General features: G+C 37.6%; 1 protein-coding gene across 5 annotated transcripts in view; it reads left to right on the top strand.

Moving 5' to 3' along the window:
• Nucleotides 1-15,639, top strand: part of nav2a (neuron navigator 2a) — a 215,590-nt gene that overhangs the window by 158,277 nt on the left and 41,674 nt on the right. Inside the window, exon 1 of one of the 5 annotated variants that reach the window (XM_014018616.1) lies at nt 1,655-2,051. The exons of 3 other annotated variants lie outside the window; for them this stretch is intronic. In XM_014018616.1, the coding sequence (XP_013874070.1) occupies nt 2,001-2,051 (51 nt within the window). In that variant the 5' untranslated portion in view covers nt 1,655-2,000. Of the gene's footprint in view, nt 1-1,654; nt 2,052-8,142; nt 8,394-15,639 lie in introns of those variants that run through there. One more of the 5 variants, XM_014018615.1, reaches the window with a different exon arrangement.

Genomic DNA, 15,639 nt, shown 5'->3' with positions numbered 1-15,639 from the left:
ATATATTTCTCTGTATTGTATTGTGTCTGTTATTTCGTTTGTCTTCTATGATGGTGATACTTTCTTTGTGGTGATGCCAATGAAAAACTGTCTGTTACATTTTTTCATGTTTTAACTTAGCCTCTGTTCTAATGGATACTGCACTAAAAATTTTTTTATGGTAATTAAAAGTTATGTGTTCTTTTATTTTTTGATAGATTTATCTTGCATATTTTACAAGAGCTCTGTCCTTACAAACAATTTAAATTCATTTTATTAGGCTGTTAGATTAAATGGCCGGAATCTTCTGAAGCGTAGGTCATGAGGGGAGTGAGTAAGATCATAATAACATAAGTGACATTTACACCAGCACTTGAGATGTACACCCACCACAACTCCCCTCCTTTCCAGCAGGTGTTAAATGAAAAAATAAGACAGCTGCACAGCAGGATTGCCATAAAAAAGACTAAACTTATCTGCATCATTGCTGAAAAAGACAGGTGTACACCAGCTAGGTTTTAATTTACAGTATTCAAAACAATGTCTTTGCTMTTTTTCGACACATAAGTCTACATTACTGTGTTACCACCAATGAGACCACAGATGATGTATTTAAGACGTTTAAATATAACTACAACATCTCATAATACACTGTGAGCTGTTTTATTTTTTTTTTATCATTATTGTTTGAAGTTTGGCCCTGGACATCTGTTCCACCATGTTTGTGTTTGTGGTGTATTGCAGCCTTACCATCAAACAAAAAGGCTGAATTCACATTACACCAGTTCGTGTGTAAATTGCATTAAAGTATGTCTGTATTTTGTTACAGTTTTTTGGCAGCACAACAGACATTTAGGTGAAAATATTACAAGTCGTTACCTCATCTACATGGTCTCTAAATGATTCTTTCATTGAGTTTGATGCACTTTTATTCAGCCTGCTGGAAGCGATCAGGCTTCCCCCTTTCTGTGAGAACTTTCTGTAAATCTTGGGCCTTTCCCAAAATTCAAATTCGGCTTGTAATTTGTGGTCGGCGTGTGTGCGCGCAGGGGGTTGGAACGGGCTTGAACAGAGGGCATCCTGCGCTGTGGATTCTCCTCCACACACACTTTTTCAAAAATATAAATACGTAGGTTATGAAACCCACTAAACACATGCACATAAATACATGCGTCCAAATCCCTGCAGCGAGTTGTGAGTGACGGCTAATCAGAGAGTGGTTTGGTCCATCTGTGTTTTGGGGGGGAGAAAGAAAACTTGGCTTTTCTTAACGGCATGAAGCTGTTCAAAGAAATAATAAATGGAGAAGAGATCGTTAGTGTTGAGTTTTAAGTGGTTTGGCCTCCGAGCTTCAGATTTTCCAACTGTTCAGTCTCTATAAACTGCTACTATAGTTCACTGACCATCCTCTTTTTGTTACTTCTCCTCCTTTTTTTGTCATGGGTGGCGAGGACTGTCGGGGGAGGGGTAAAAGAAAGGTTACAAGGGGTGTCCTTTTCTTATTCTGTCTCCTCCCCATATGACCAAAGGTCTATTGAAAAGCAATAGCACAATGTGTTGCTGTGGGCAAGGGAGGAGGAGGGATCCTCTCCTCCTTCTCTCAGTGTATTTGGTTTGGCTTCCTCTCAAAGCGGCAGCAGAGGCTGCGGAACTCCACTTGCCTTTCACCTCCTGCTTTTATTTTTTCCCTCCTCTCTGTCCCACAGTGGGTGGAGAGACGTTGGAAGGAATGAGCTCGTCCCTTCAGGMAAACAGAGACCTGCTGGGGTCTGAGCAAGCAGCAGCTCTGCCATCCCTCAGGGTCTGCTTGGTGAACTCACTCAAGACTGTCCATCTACAAAACCCATTTATATTTTTTATCCCCTCCTCTGTAGATTGTTTTTATTTGCAGCAGCTCTGCTGGGTGCAGTTTGTTTTGTAGACCGGTTCCTAATAACGTATGTGTGGACGCGGCTGGGCCACCAACGGTCCTTCTCAATGTGAGGCAGGTGTGTCTGAGAGAGGAGGCTGCATGAAGCAACATGAGTTTGATGCTATGCCGCTGGGAGCAGAACAATTTCACCATGAAACTGGTAGGTTGAACACTTCCAGGTCATGACAAAGGTCAAGCACCTGAAGGGACTGTGTGTGTGGTGTTTGATTTATTTTTGAGTGTGTCATTGTTTAAATCAGGGTATTATAGTTAACAAAAACTAACTACATAACAAAAACTGAAATTGAAAAAAACATTTTAGTTAACTGAAACAAATAAAAACTGTAATAAAATGAAAAAAATTATAACTAACAAACTATATTCTTCTTACAAAACTAACTAAAACTAACTGAAATAATAGATAGAATATCCTTAGTTTTAATGTTAATTTATTTTGAGCCGTGTGGACTGGTTAAACTAATCATTTTTTTCCTTCAAATTGAACAATTTCACATTAACTGTGGGCAGCTTATGGCACATCATGGTCTGTAACATCACCTGTTTACAGTCTGCTGCTGTTCAGTGCTCGCCTGCAAAATGATGACAAGAAAAGTTGGGAGAAAGTAGTAAAATCTGATTTGGGATTTCTTTGAATTTGACTGTGAGTAAATTAAAAGCATCTTGTAGTGGAAACAGGTAATAGAACAGGTGGAATACTTCTCAAGGGACTAATTAACTGAGTATCTTGATAAGCAGCTTCTCTTAGTTCCTGTGAAAAACAAGCTGTAGTCCAGCCAGGTAGCACCAGGATMTTCTTAAAACTATTGCCCAAGTACTTTGTTGTCAAAATTGTGTTACGAGATTATTTTAGGAAGGTGTTGCTATAAAGGACTGCTTTGACTGATGATCAAATAGCTGTTGGTTAATTAACTCACAGGAACATCACAAACATGAGGAAGCATTGGCAAATATGTTTATTCAAACTATAAAAAACTAATACTATAATAAAAACTAAACTAAACTTAAACTAAGTATTAAAAAAGTAATAATAATTAATAAAAACTAGCAAATCCATGCTAAAGAGTAATTAAAACTAACTGAATTAAAAGAAAAAAAATGTCACGACTAAATAAAGCTAAACTATAATGAAAAATCCAAAACTATTATAACCTTGGTATAAATTCTCAGTCCAACTATTTCAATAATTCTGTTTTTGCATCTTTTACCCAGTTTTTTTTTCTTTAAATATTTAAAGTGTCAGTAAAGACTTGTCTCATCAGTGGTGATATTGTTGGATTAAGCAAGCTGTGGATTAGCAGCAGTTTCATCATCAGAGGATACTGCTGAAAGCTTGCATCCTGGTACTTTCCCCCCTTTTACCTTGATTCCATTTTTGCTTTGATGTCTGCCAGGGAAGTTAAAACAAGCTTAGGCAGGGCTTCAACCAAAGTTAGCAGCATATATGGGTGTGTGAGTTTATTTTTATCTCAAGCATTACTGCAAGAGCAGCCTTTACTTTGCTGTGTGCTTTGTTACCTGCTGTTTGGTGTGATAGGATGCCACAGAGGTGGTAAAGTTTCAGCAGGATCTGAAACTTTAAGAAAAAATACAAAGCAGAACAAGAAAGGTCAGGTCATACAAACAAAAATAGAAAACAACCTTTGTTAAACTAATAAGATTAGTGTTTTTTTYCCCCTGTATTTCTCTGGGTCTTTCTTTCTTTTAGCAGTGGCCCATATCTTCATCTCTACTGGGGCCAGAGAGGAAGAGGAGGTGGAAGCAGAGGAGGTTATTAAATGAGCCTATAGATGAGTTGATAAGAAGGCAAGCCTAATTACACACAGCCTAACCTCTACAGAGATTGGCTGAGAAGAGGCCAGTGGCCCACAGGGTCMGACTGTGCTTATTTATCTGTGAGCAGCAAGAAGAGAGCGAGATTAACGAAAGATCACAAAGCAGAAAATGTGAGCACACTTACAGATATTAAAGTGACCTTCCTCTTTATTAAGTGTAATCAATGTCCACRGTCTTCACATACACATCTATTGATTATTTGATTGCTGTRGTTCTTCTGTCAACATATATGACCTATAGGACATAAATGAAAAGGAGTGATTTATGCAGTTAATTTTGATTGGAGTCATGTCAGCATACAAGAACTGTTATAAGAATGAGTGTTACATATAGCCTCACTATGAATTTAACTCAATTACTTTTAGCTTAGTTGTTTGGTGAATTTAGTTATTAAAAGAATATGATGTTGGATATTTTTATTTTCAAGGTATTTGATTTAAATTACTCAACTTTGTATTATTACCTTTCTGTGTGCAAAATAATAGATTTGTGAACTGTGTATTCTATCTTTAGGATACAGTTTTATTTTAAGATACAGTTTCACATGCTTTTGTGTCACTCCAAGTGTCCATACATTGTAGAAACTCTGCACTTCATAAAGATGTTTTTCTTTGTTTGCTTTCACGAAACCATCACAGTTTTTTTTTTCTTCCATTATACATTTTTTTCAAAGCTTTTTTTGCTACAGTTCTGCAATCTCTGCTACCTGTTTACAGTGGGACTCACATGTCCAGTATCTGAAGTGACGGGGTCTAGGCTAATATTGAAAAATTTGAAGAACTGTTGGGGTTGTCTGAGTTGAGCTGTGATGCTTTTGAAGCACCTGGGAGAAGCTAAACCTACAGTATATTGAACTCRATACACCAGCCACCCTTAATATTGCAATTTCTCAATGCAAGTTTAGTTTTGTTTAGTCTTATTGCCCATATTAAATGTCTGTCTGTCTGTTTGTCTGTGCAAAGAAGCAATAGTCTGARACTTCTGACCATGAAATCAACTTTTTTTGTTCACACATTTCACCTGCTAAAAGCTTAGCATTTTCTTATAACTGTTGGACTACTGCGTCATCATGTTTCTSCACATTTTAGTTGAGTCGGACGTTAAATACACTCCAGATCAAAATAAATAAAAAAAAACCCTGTTGTAAAMTGGCAAGAATTCACGTTTTTCACTGTTGGATCATAAGAAGGTTCTAAGTAGAGCTTTGAAATGCAAAAAGAAGAGATGGGAGTGAGACAAAAAAAATCATTATTGCAACCAAACATTAAGCTGACAGGCTGTTTATCAGCTGATCAGAAGTTTAAGACCMCTTAAATGGATTCAGTGTCACCTTCTTAAGATCCAACAGTGCAAAATGTGAATTATTGACATTTTTCAACTGGTCTTAAATGTTTGATCAGGATTGTACCTATTTGGGAAATATTATTGTGCAGCTCTTTAGTGCAAAACCTAAACGAGTAAAAAAATGGGAATTCAAAGTGTTACCAAGGAAGAYGTTTTGCAATTCAGRGGTCCGATTTTCCCATGCCTGTGTCATAATTGGCACTATAATATGTGCAGATGCACACAGATGCCCTCTCATCGTCCTGGTTTACCAGCATATAACTCTGTTTCCCATGCTCCCAACAGCCAAGTCTTGGCCAAGTTATTTGGTCTGCCATGTGCCTTGTCTGGCCTCAGAAAGCCACATGTCTTTCATGTGCCAAATGGAGTACAAGCAGAGACATGAGGGCTTATTTAGAGYTGGCCTGTTTCAGCTCTCTGTGGGCTGAAGCCACTTGAGAGGACTGTGTGAGTACACTGGGATGGGGCTGGTGTGGAGGGTTGCTGCCATGGACCAAAACCATCCATTGTGTATCCTGTTGGTCGCAGCAGTTAAGTCGTAGTGGCCCCAGCTGCACTGCTGACGGAAAACTGTCTTTTTATTACTGTGCGAGAAAAGTGYTGCACTTTGTGAAAGAAGTTCACACATCTTAACATTTATTGGTTGCATTAAATATATTGCAGCTGGCTCTCGTTCCCACTTGTCTCCATGCTGGACTTTTCTGAGGCGACACTAAACCCCAGTTTGGGGAATAACTCAAAGGGTTTTCAATTTTGCTGTGATCAGGGCTGATTATAAAAGATATGCATGGCCACAATGATGTCACCCAATGACTTAGCCATCATTTTACTGAGTTTTGGCAGTCAAGTTACCGATGCTAAAAGCTGTTGACACCAGTTTTTGTATGTAGCCAGTCTCAAATAGTCATTCAAAGAGAGATCGTGTTTTGTGTTCGCTTCGTATTTTTTCTTTGAAGATTGCTTCTAACAATCTTTTTACCATTTGAGTGAAATTAAGTGCAAATAAAATTCTAGACGTTTACTATAAAAAACACAGTGGGAAACGTTTCATCCAAGAATACTAGTGCACTTGACATAGTAACAAAGACAGTAGCATGTTTAAGTATCAACTATCACACGTAACCTTCCCCCACTCACTTTATTCTAGTTTTAGATTTTGTCATTGACTCAATCAGTCCATCCATCAYTCTCCCACCATCCATCTGCTAGATGGCCCACCCTGGGTCAGAGGGGACATGAAGCCACATGTCACACTCAGCTCACACAGCCTGAAGAGATGCTGAGCTGATGAAGGGGTCAAAAACAAAATAAGGGTTCTGCTATTGTTAAGATGATCAACTCTCATTTTGAGGAACTTCAAAAATAAAAAGCAGTGAAACGACATCAAAGATGACAGATAAACATGAAGAGGTGACACTAATCAACCGTTATCTAACTAATAAAAGCAATTTGAAACTAGTTTTTTCCTGCTTGTGAATTTGTTTCTGTTTGTTTCATTTATTTATTTATTTAGCTATAGCAGAAGTATGTTAATGGTTGAGTAAGCTGTATATTTGCTAAAGCTACACAAGCCCATTAGTTGTACTGGTTTGTTCTGGGGTTTTCCATTTGTGTTACTGTTTGAACATGAAGGTAAAATGTTGTTTTGTCAGCATCTATCTACAGATTAGAGTTTAATTRCATGATGACACATAGATGATAGCTGATGTCTCAGACCTCCTGTGTTTGATGTTGTTCATCTGTGTGGGAGCTAGTTGTAAAGTACAGCAGCAGGTGTGCAGCAAAAACACTGGCAATGAGTTAGTTGATGTTAGATCAGTCTCGTTTTAGAACAACACCCAGCACATTYAAACCATTTGTTTTAAACACAAGAAGGGATGTGAGTGGATTCTAGAACGTAGACAGTGRCAATCAGAAAGTTGAGAAGATTCTTGTTTTTTTTTCTTTTTTTCTTTTTCTTTTTTCTTTTTCTTTTTGTTTTAGTTTTTTAGGGAGAACTGTCAAACTACATGTAAATCAATAGAGTCCTAAACATGTCAAGATTACAATAAAAGGGACATTGAATGGGAAAGAGTTGTCTGCGGCTCTTAATGAAACAGAAAATACAAACCGCTAGAAGTTTGGACATTGTTCTGTGTAAATAAAAAGATCTGAGAAGGTAAAAACATTTTAGCAAAAATTTTTAAGAGTTGTGAACTGTGAAAACAAAGCAAGAGGAAGTTTCAAAATGCTAAAAAAACAGATGAAACATTTTTCAACACATTTGTTTGAATAGTTCTGGTTTTAACTCAGACTTCAGGGATAGGTTGTTGACCATTTAAAAAAACAGAGTTTTGCAGCAGGAATTTAGAAATTGTCAGGACGTTTTGTCATTAAACATTACAGAAATAACAAGATTTGCTAATGTATAAATCTTAGGGTCCTTTTATCTAAAACCACCTTAAAAAGAAACAAACACGTGCAGAAACACAATCAAACACCAYTGTTGTTAAAAAAATGACATTCTGCTTCCTCAAAACTAAAGAACAGATGACTGTTTTTTGTAAGGGAACAGAAATCAGTTCATTCAACAGTGCCCGTATACTACCTTTTGTTTATTTTAGAAACGTCATTAATTCAGCAAGATTGTGCTAAATAACCCAAGTTCTTGACCCAACATGGCTGCCAAAGCCAACTTATCAGTCCTTCGGATTAATCCATCTATATGTATTTACAGTTTACATAACATCTCGAAATTGTTAATTAATATGGAATTGTGAACAGTTATCTATTATTTTTATTAAGAAGGTATTGGACCTGTTATTAAGCAGATATGGTATGACAGTAGTTTAAATGAATGTTTCCAGTGTTTGGATCTTTATKTATCACTTTGTAGAAGCAGGAGGAGGAACTGGATTGACTCAGAGTGACTGATACTCAGAGAGATATAGAGTGGCGGGGGGAGGTTAAAATAGTGTCAGCATGTCTGAGGCTTCACTGGGTACTCTGAAAAGCAGAAGGGACAAGATAAGAGAGGAGTACATGTAAAGAGAAGTAAAGAATGTCATGTTCCTACAGGCAACAACCCATAAAGACGCTGTTGGAGAGTGACAGGGGCATGAGATTTGGTCTGTGGCCAGTAAACTCTTCCTCTGTTAACAAACTGGTCTCAGCTTCTGGTATTCTGGAGGTTTAGGGATTTTCGTTGCTTGCCTTGGCCTGTCAGTTATCTTTATCAAGGTGACAACCCCACATGGCAGGGTATAGCGCCCTCAAGGTGCCGGCCAGGACCTACAGCCATTTCTCTTGTGAAAACTACAAAAGGGTAAGGAAACAGATACGAGAAGAGTTAGCATGTTTTTTTTTTTTTCTGTTTGCATGTGGCTGGGCCAGAATTAATACATTTTAACAAACTGGTAAAATGGAAACCTAGCAATTGCATTTACAATTAATTGTTAATGAATAGAGGGGACTTGTGAAAACGAGCAATATAAGAGGAAAGGTCAGCTTGAAATAGACATGTCAGGAATAGAACAAGATATCCACTAACTGCTTGGATTTCTTATAGAAGGTACTTCATGGATCTAGTGCACCACTTTAAGATAACTGTTAAACTTTAGTTCTATCTTGTAAAACCATGGATGTCCTAAACATCATTATCATCATCATCATTAGAGGGGACTTTTTTCTTAGCTGGCTGTGTTTGATGTTCAGAGTTTAATTTCCAGAGTTTTGAAAAAATAGAAGAAAGCACTGCTAGCAGAGTATGGCTTTTGTAGCCTTAGCCATGCACTGTTCACTGCCATTRTGTAAATTATAATGGAAGCTGTTAAAAGTCCTGGCTTCTTATGAAAGCTTGTTGAAAAAGACGCTACATCATAACAGCTTTGCTGCTGCCATTTTCTCTTTATAGTTCTAGCTCTTGTTGGTAAATTAGTTCCTTTTAGCAAATGACTGTATTTTGGAGACGTACTGAACCCTGAACGGTAAAAATAAAATAGTTCTSTTAGTTCTTCAATTATCAGTATAATCCTTGTTGTGCCTTTTGCACTGAACTTTCATGGACAGACATGTGATGTGGTTTAACTTTGCTGCTCCTTTTGTTTTGTAATGTCGGAGCTTTAATAGACAGACTAAATTATCCTCCATGCCTTTCAGTAATGAAACAGTTTTTAAAACCTGCTGACTGACAATAATAGATCACATCATTGAGTTTTACATATAAACCTWATGTTGTGCATAGATGTTTGACATATTCAGTGTTTCAAATTTTCATTTGTGGATTTTACTCGAAACATTTTAACCGTTGAAAGTATATTCTCTGTAATTTGATAAGTCAATGTTGCCATTTAATAGCTGTTTTCTCACTACCTGTATGAACCAGGACCTCTGCACCTGCTATTGCAGGATACTTTTCAAAATGAGAAGTACAAAGTGATGCTCAAGTGGCCTGACCACAGATATAAGCTTTTAACATTGGCGAATCATGTAAAACAACATTATCCTTAAGCTTCCATTGTTACCTTAGAGTAATACTGACAGACGAGTGGAGTGAGTGGCACATCAGTGTGCTAACAAAGGGTTGCTGTCAAAACCAATGTGCTGTAGATCACAGATAGAGGCACATACAGCTCAGTTTGGTTGTGTGGTTGCTATTTTTGCAGGTTCATAAGCTAGCAGCTGCAGATCAACTCTACTTTCACACAAGAAAAKCACTTAATTTAAAAGTAGCATTTCTTGAAGGYATGCTGCCTTGCTTACCAAAATTTGAAACCAAAATCTCACGCAATCCATGAGCACTTGGGATGACTCAACTGCTACCACTTCAGATTTAGCTCATATTGTGTAAAAAAGGCTGACTTATAGCTAAGTTTGTGTTTGCTTTGGCTACCTTTTGAATGTGGTTGACTATTAAAGTTAATCAGTTGTAGGTGACTCACACAGAGACAATTACATGATCACCTATCAATCATTACAAGAGGTAAAACAAAGACATCAGGTCTGTCTTAAAATGTTGTCATTATTGAGGTGGTATAATGACCACCCTACTTACTTCCTTTCCATTTTCCTCCTCCTCCTTTTTGACTGCTTTCTTCTTTAGGTTTCGCCAAAGTGAGCAAACTAACATGAAATATATGTCAATTGTTTTATGCAGAATGTCCTTTGTGGTGCGACCTGGGCTCAAAAACACAGCCTCATGAYCAAGCTACCACAACCTTAATTTTCATTGTTCAAAATTCCACAATCTTATTTCATATAAACATACAAATTAATTGAAAGTGGCATTTTATAAAGGAATGTATAGCCACTGCAACCTTGTATGATAAAGTTTTAAACAAAGACTTTGTGCCATCTTTTTGCACTCAGAGTTTTTTTTAACACTATGTTGATCCCCTGGAGGGGAAATTAAGTCTCTGCGTTTTACTTATCACACATGTATTTCTTACATGTGAAGCAGTGGGCTGCCAMTTACAGCACCTGGGGTGCAGCTGAGGGGTTAAGGGCCTTGCTCAAAGCCCAAAAGTGGGGCTGGTTGGTCCAGGGATTCAAACCGGYGACCTTGCRATCACAGACTWGGCTTCTCTACCCTCTGTGCCACCACTCCCCCCACTGTTAATTCACAGTTAATACACGGTCCATTAACTGTCCAGGCTCTCAGACCTGTTGAACCCTGACCCCCCTCTGCAGTAGAGGTGTCCCAGTGATGTGTAAATTGAAAGATTAGAATCYAGCTTTAGTTTTCCTCAGTTGGGATTAATTTAGATTTGTTGTCCTGTTAAGGCTGATATTCATCAGTTTGTGTTGGGCATGACTGCCAGCTACGACTACAGCAAACTGTTGCTCAGTATTTGTAAAATCGACCATTATCGCCATATTTATGTTGGATAAATCCAGCTGTGGTAGCCAGTTTGAATGGGGTTGACTCCAAAAGCTATTCAGCTATAGATGTACATCCAATTCTGAGATTTCATTGAAACCCATCCATTGTGGTTCATGAGATATTTTGCTAACAAACAAACAAACACCTGGTGCCAAGCAATATTCAATGTGAGTGAATAAAGATGAGCAGCAAAAACATAAAGAGATACTCTGTGCCATTACCTCCAGTTTATATGTAAAGAGACCTTTTGCCTGGAAGACTGTAATTGTATTGCTCTGTGATATGCTGTGTACACAACACTGTAAACAACCTCCATAAATTACGAAAGCACTGRGTTGTAAACAACATGTTTGTGGTGAGTGAGAACAAGCAGTGCTGGAAGCAAACAGAGCAAGATCTCACCTAGCATCATCACCTTTCATTGSTGATTTATGAAGGCTGTTCTGTTTTGGTTGCTATGTCTACTTTTATGGAATTATTTATTATATTTTATTTTCTAAAAACCAAGTTCATAATTTTTTTTCATATTTTCTGGGTGGAAGTGTTGCAAAATTTACAGAATAAATATGTTTTATTTCAACTGTGCATGTTTCTGTCAACAACCGGCATATTAGTTACACTGAACAGGTGAGTGTGTGTGCAAGCAGTAGAGACAAAGAGTTGTTAACTCCAGTCAAAGAACAGCTTGGCATTAAAGAAAAGTACAAAAACGTGGCTAGATGAAGCACAGATTAGCTTGGTTCCTTTGAATTCATGATCCTAATCACAAGTTAYAAAATTTCCAAAGTTGGCCTCTTTGCATGTAGCAGTTTGGCCAAAATGGTGAAGTCGCCCACTTTAATTGGCAGWATGTCTCCTTCAGCTGAAGGGCAGCCTGACAGTTTTTCCCCTGACCAAGCTAAGAGTGCCTTTGTGTGTCATGGCCTTTTGTTGTAATTGCACGCCAGGCTGGTGACTCAGCAATCTGGGGCAATGGGGAATGCTGGGTGTGCAGCAGATTTGTGTGTTGGTGTGAAGAGAAGATGCAGCTGTCCGATGAGAGTGACTCATCACAGTTTGTTGTCGGGCTTTGAAGAACTGACAGCTTAAACTGAACATCATTATGTGAATGAGCACAAAGCTTTCATGCAGCATGGGCTTCTGAATTAAAGCATGAACRTCGTGAGGGTTTTTGATTAAATATTAAGATGTCTGGACAGACTCCGTTAACTGTGCAGTGACTGAGAGAAGAGACTGTAGAGCTCTTTAATACCCATTAGCACCCACCTGTTTATTTAATCTTCCATGACTTCCAATAAAATAAGCTCTGGACTCTGAAGCATTGCTGTATCTTGTGCYTTGAATTCTATTGAAAAACTAATAATAAACAGCTGATTCTTGAATTTGTGTGAATGGTCTGAATTTGTATAGCATTTTATCAAGTCCCTATGGACTCCAAAGTGTTTTACACTACAGTCAGTCAGCCATTCACACACTGATGGTGACAATTAACATTGTAACCACAGCTGCCCTGGGCAGACTGACAGAGCCACTGGGCCCTCTGACCACCATCAGCAGGCAAGGTGGCTGAAGTTTTTCCCAAGTTTTTCCCAAGAACACAATGACTGAGATGGACAGAGCGTGAGCTTGAACCAGCAACCCAATGAGTACAGAACAAACTTCCCAGCTCCTGAGCCACTGTCATCCCACTGTGTTGCCTATATTTAAGTGAACAAAMCTGCAGTTGAAGCTTTGTTGTCTTGCTTCTCTCTTTAAAACTGAAATGATGAATTCACCAAGAAAAAAAAAAAACAATATCAGTATAATTTAAAAAAAAATCCATTAAGGATGCAGCCTTGGTCAGTACTTTTTCCAAGAAGTGGATGTATTCCCTAAACATGATGTCAATAGATCAGACTGACCACAAAGAACAGTTTTCATAAATCCTTTACAATGTAAAGGAGTGGTGTCCTGTTGCTTTCACTGTTGAAGGGAATGCCCCTGACCCCATTACTTACAACTTCTAAAAAAAGACCCATTTCCCTRAAGAGAGATTTTAGATTACTGGGATGGTGGGATTTTCCAAATGAGCAAAATCATACCTGTACATTCAGACAGCAGACTAATATAGATCCCTGACTGCATAGTGCTGACACATTGCTATCACATTCAGGAGTATTGGGGAGTCAGTGTTGCAACGTATTATAAGAACAAATGAATTTTTCAGTGCAAGTGCAAGTTAGTCAGGTAAAATATTTTTCACAATCCTAATGTGTTTGCCTAAATCAAATTTTTGGTAGCAAAACAAGTCAAACATAGGACAACAATACTGTATGTGTCCTGTCTTTATTGACCAAATTGTCCAAACTAGAAATCTRACCTTCCTGTTGCTTCACTTTTAAAACTGAGGCCTCATGGGTCATTTTGACCAAAGACGACCAGGAGAGTTGATGTATACCAAAACATGACTGACCAGTCAGGTCATGGGCAAAATGCATCTTAGGTGTGTTGTGAAATGTGGTTGTGACTCTATGGATTTGCCCTTTTTAACCTACAGAGTTGCTCAGGTTTCATTATAGGAATTTCTGGAGACCTGATGGGTCAACTCCTGAGACTTTTTTCTGGTTTTTCAGGTATAAGACATTTTTGCAGTGCCCAGATTTGTAGTGCTGATGTTGAGCTGCTAGTATTGTAAAGAGCTGTTGTCATGTGAGGATGTTAGGTGTCAAGAGACAAAGAAACATTTTATTAGTGACAAGATGCAGTTTTTTTTCTGGCAATGTGTTGCATTATTGCAAGCTCCTTTTAGAGTTTGAGTGTCAACTTAATTTTTCCCAAATGTGCCTTTATAAAAACTTGCAATCAGAGGATGCAGCACTTCAGGATTTCAAGAACTTACTACAAAAAATGGCTCATATATTTAAAAAATATCTCTCTCAATTTGGCATCAACTATCTGACTTGTTTTGTTGCTGTTAAAACATGGCACAATCTGTGTACTGGATGCAGTCGGTCCATAAACTTAACCTCTTTCCTTTCTTATCTCCATGAAGTGTTTTRTGATATTTTTGTGTCAGTTATCTTATTCCTTCTCCTTTTTTCAATCAAATTATTAAAATTTCATTCATGTCAATATATGTAGGTGTTCCTGTAGARTGGATGGAGACCACAATGCTTCATTCCTGTCTGACAGATGGATATTGAATCAATGGAGTCAATATTCCTCTTTCTTAACCATGACTTCAGGCTATTAACGTGTCAGTCAGATCATATTTTACCCTTCATCACCACTTGACCATTATTCTAGTTTTTTATTCTCTGCAGCATTTAAAGTACATTTTAGATCAGTCTTTATCCAGTAAATGTTTGTTTAAACATACATGATTAAGCACATTGCTTGTGGATATTTAAAACTACATCAAATGCAGGGTATTTGTCTAAAAAAAGTTGAGTAGATTCTCTGGATGGTTTATTATTATTGTTATTATTAGTATTATTTATTTATTTATTTATTTAATTTTTTTTTGTTAACTTGTTTGAGGCCATCCTGTCCAAAGTGGTCTAAAATGTTCTGATGCATCACGGATAGAAAAATCTGGCCTGGTAGAAAAATCTAAAAAAAATAAACGTTGAGTATATCCTCTGGATGCATTATTCTGTGTTTTAAAAAAAGAAAAAAACTTATTGTTTCATCAGCTACTCCCATTTCTCAATTTGCCCATTTAAAACATTTGCTATATGGATGCTAAGTTAGCAACATTTAGCAAAGTAMGGCTGTCTTATTTTTGGTGGTGTAAAAACAAAACACACAATAATTAGCTTGTCTTTTCATGGTGTACATAAATCAGAATACCTTATTATTGTAAGAGATGAAGCCTTAATAGGAGGTCATATTGTTTTCCTGCTTATGATACAAAGTCTCAGTTAAGCTGCAGAGWTGGTGATAATAATCCTTTCATATTTTCATAAACTGGGTTATTTATTAATAACTTAATTCTAAATATTCAAACTTCTCCCTATTCATTCATCCCTCTGCCCAAAGTGAAAATAGATGATTAGATGTTGTAATTCCAGTGAGCATGTTGGGTCTGTCCAACTGAAATATTCAATCATMTTTTATTAAACTTGAGCAATCTGTCAGATTTACACTTCCTGATGTTTCAGTAAACTTTTGACCTGCTTGTGACATGTCAGATGTGTGTCTGTATGAAAAGTAACTTTTTCAGACCTTTAAAGTATCCTGATTTGGCAACGTTTTCATTTTCCCCCCTTTCACTGCCCRTGCCCCCTGTTTACCCTCCTGTCATTTGGCACACCCTTGTGGTTTTCAGCTCTGTGAAGGACAGCTACCCATTTCACCTCGTTTTTAATTATACTCCAAACCCTCAATTTGCTTGCTCGAAACTACTTCAAAGAAACTCCACACACTCACCCTCACACAAAKATTGTACTTCCTTTTCTACATGACCAGCTGAAAGCACAAAGTGAAAAGATGATCTCTTAATCCAGTTATTTGAAGACTATTTTTAGCTCATTGTTTCCGTCAAAGCTCCTGTTTTTATTCCATTCTGTGTTTGTGTTTGATAACGCAGCCTGTAAAGCTCCTTGTATTTGTGTGGTCTTACCACTCATAAAAGTTTTGCGGTTAAGCTTGTGCATGAAAATGAGTGTCTGTGTGTGTGTGTGTGTGTGTGTGTGTGTGTGTGTGTGTG

This window comes from Austrofundulus limnaeus, unplaced genomic scaffold (assembly GCF_001266775.1).
Source record: "Austrofundulus limnaeus strain Quisiro unplaced genomic scaffold, Austrofundulus_limnaeus-1.0 Scaffold197, whole genome shotgun sequence".
Lineage (NCBI taxonomy): Eukaryota > Metazoa > Chordata > Actinopteri > Cyprinodontiformes > Rivulidae > Austrofundulus > Austrofundulus limnaeus.
This window is presented reverse-complemented; position numbering and strand designations above follow the sequence as displayed.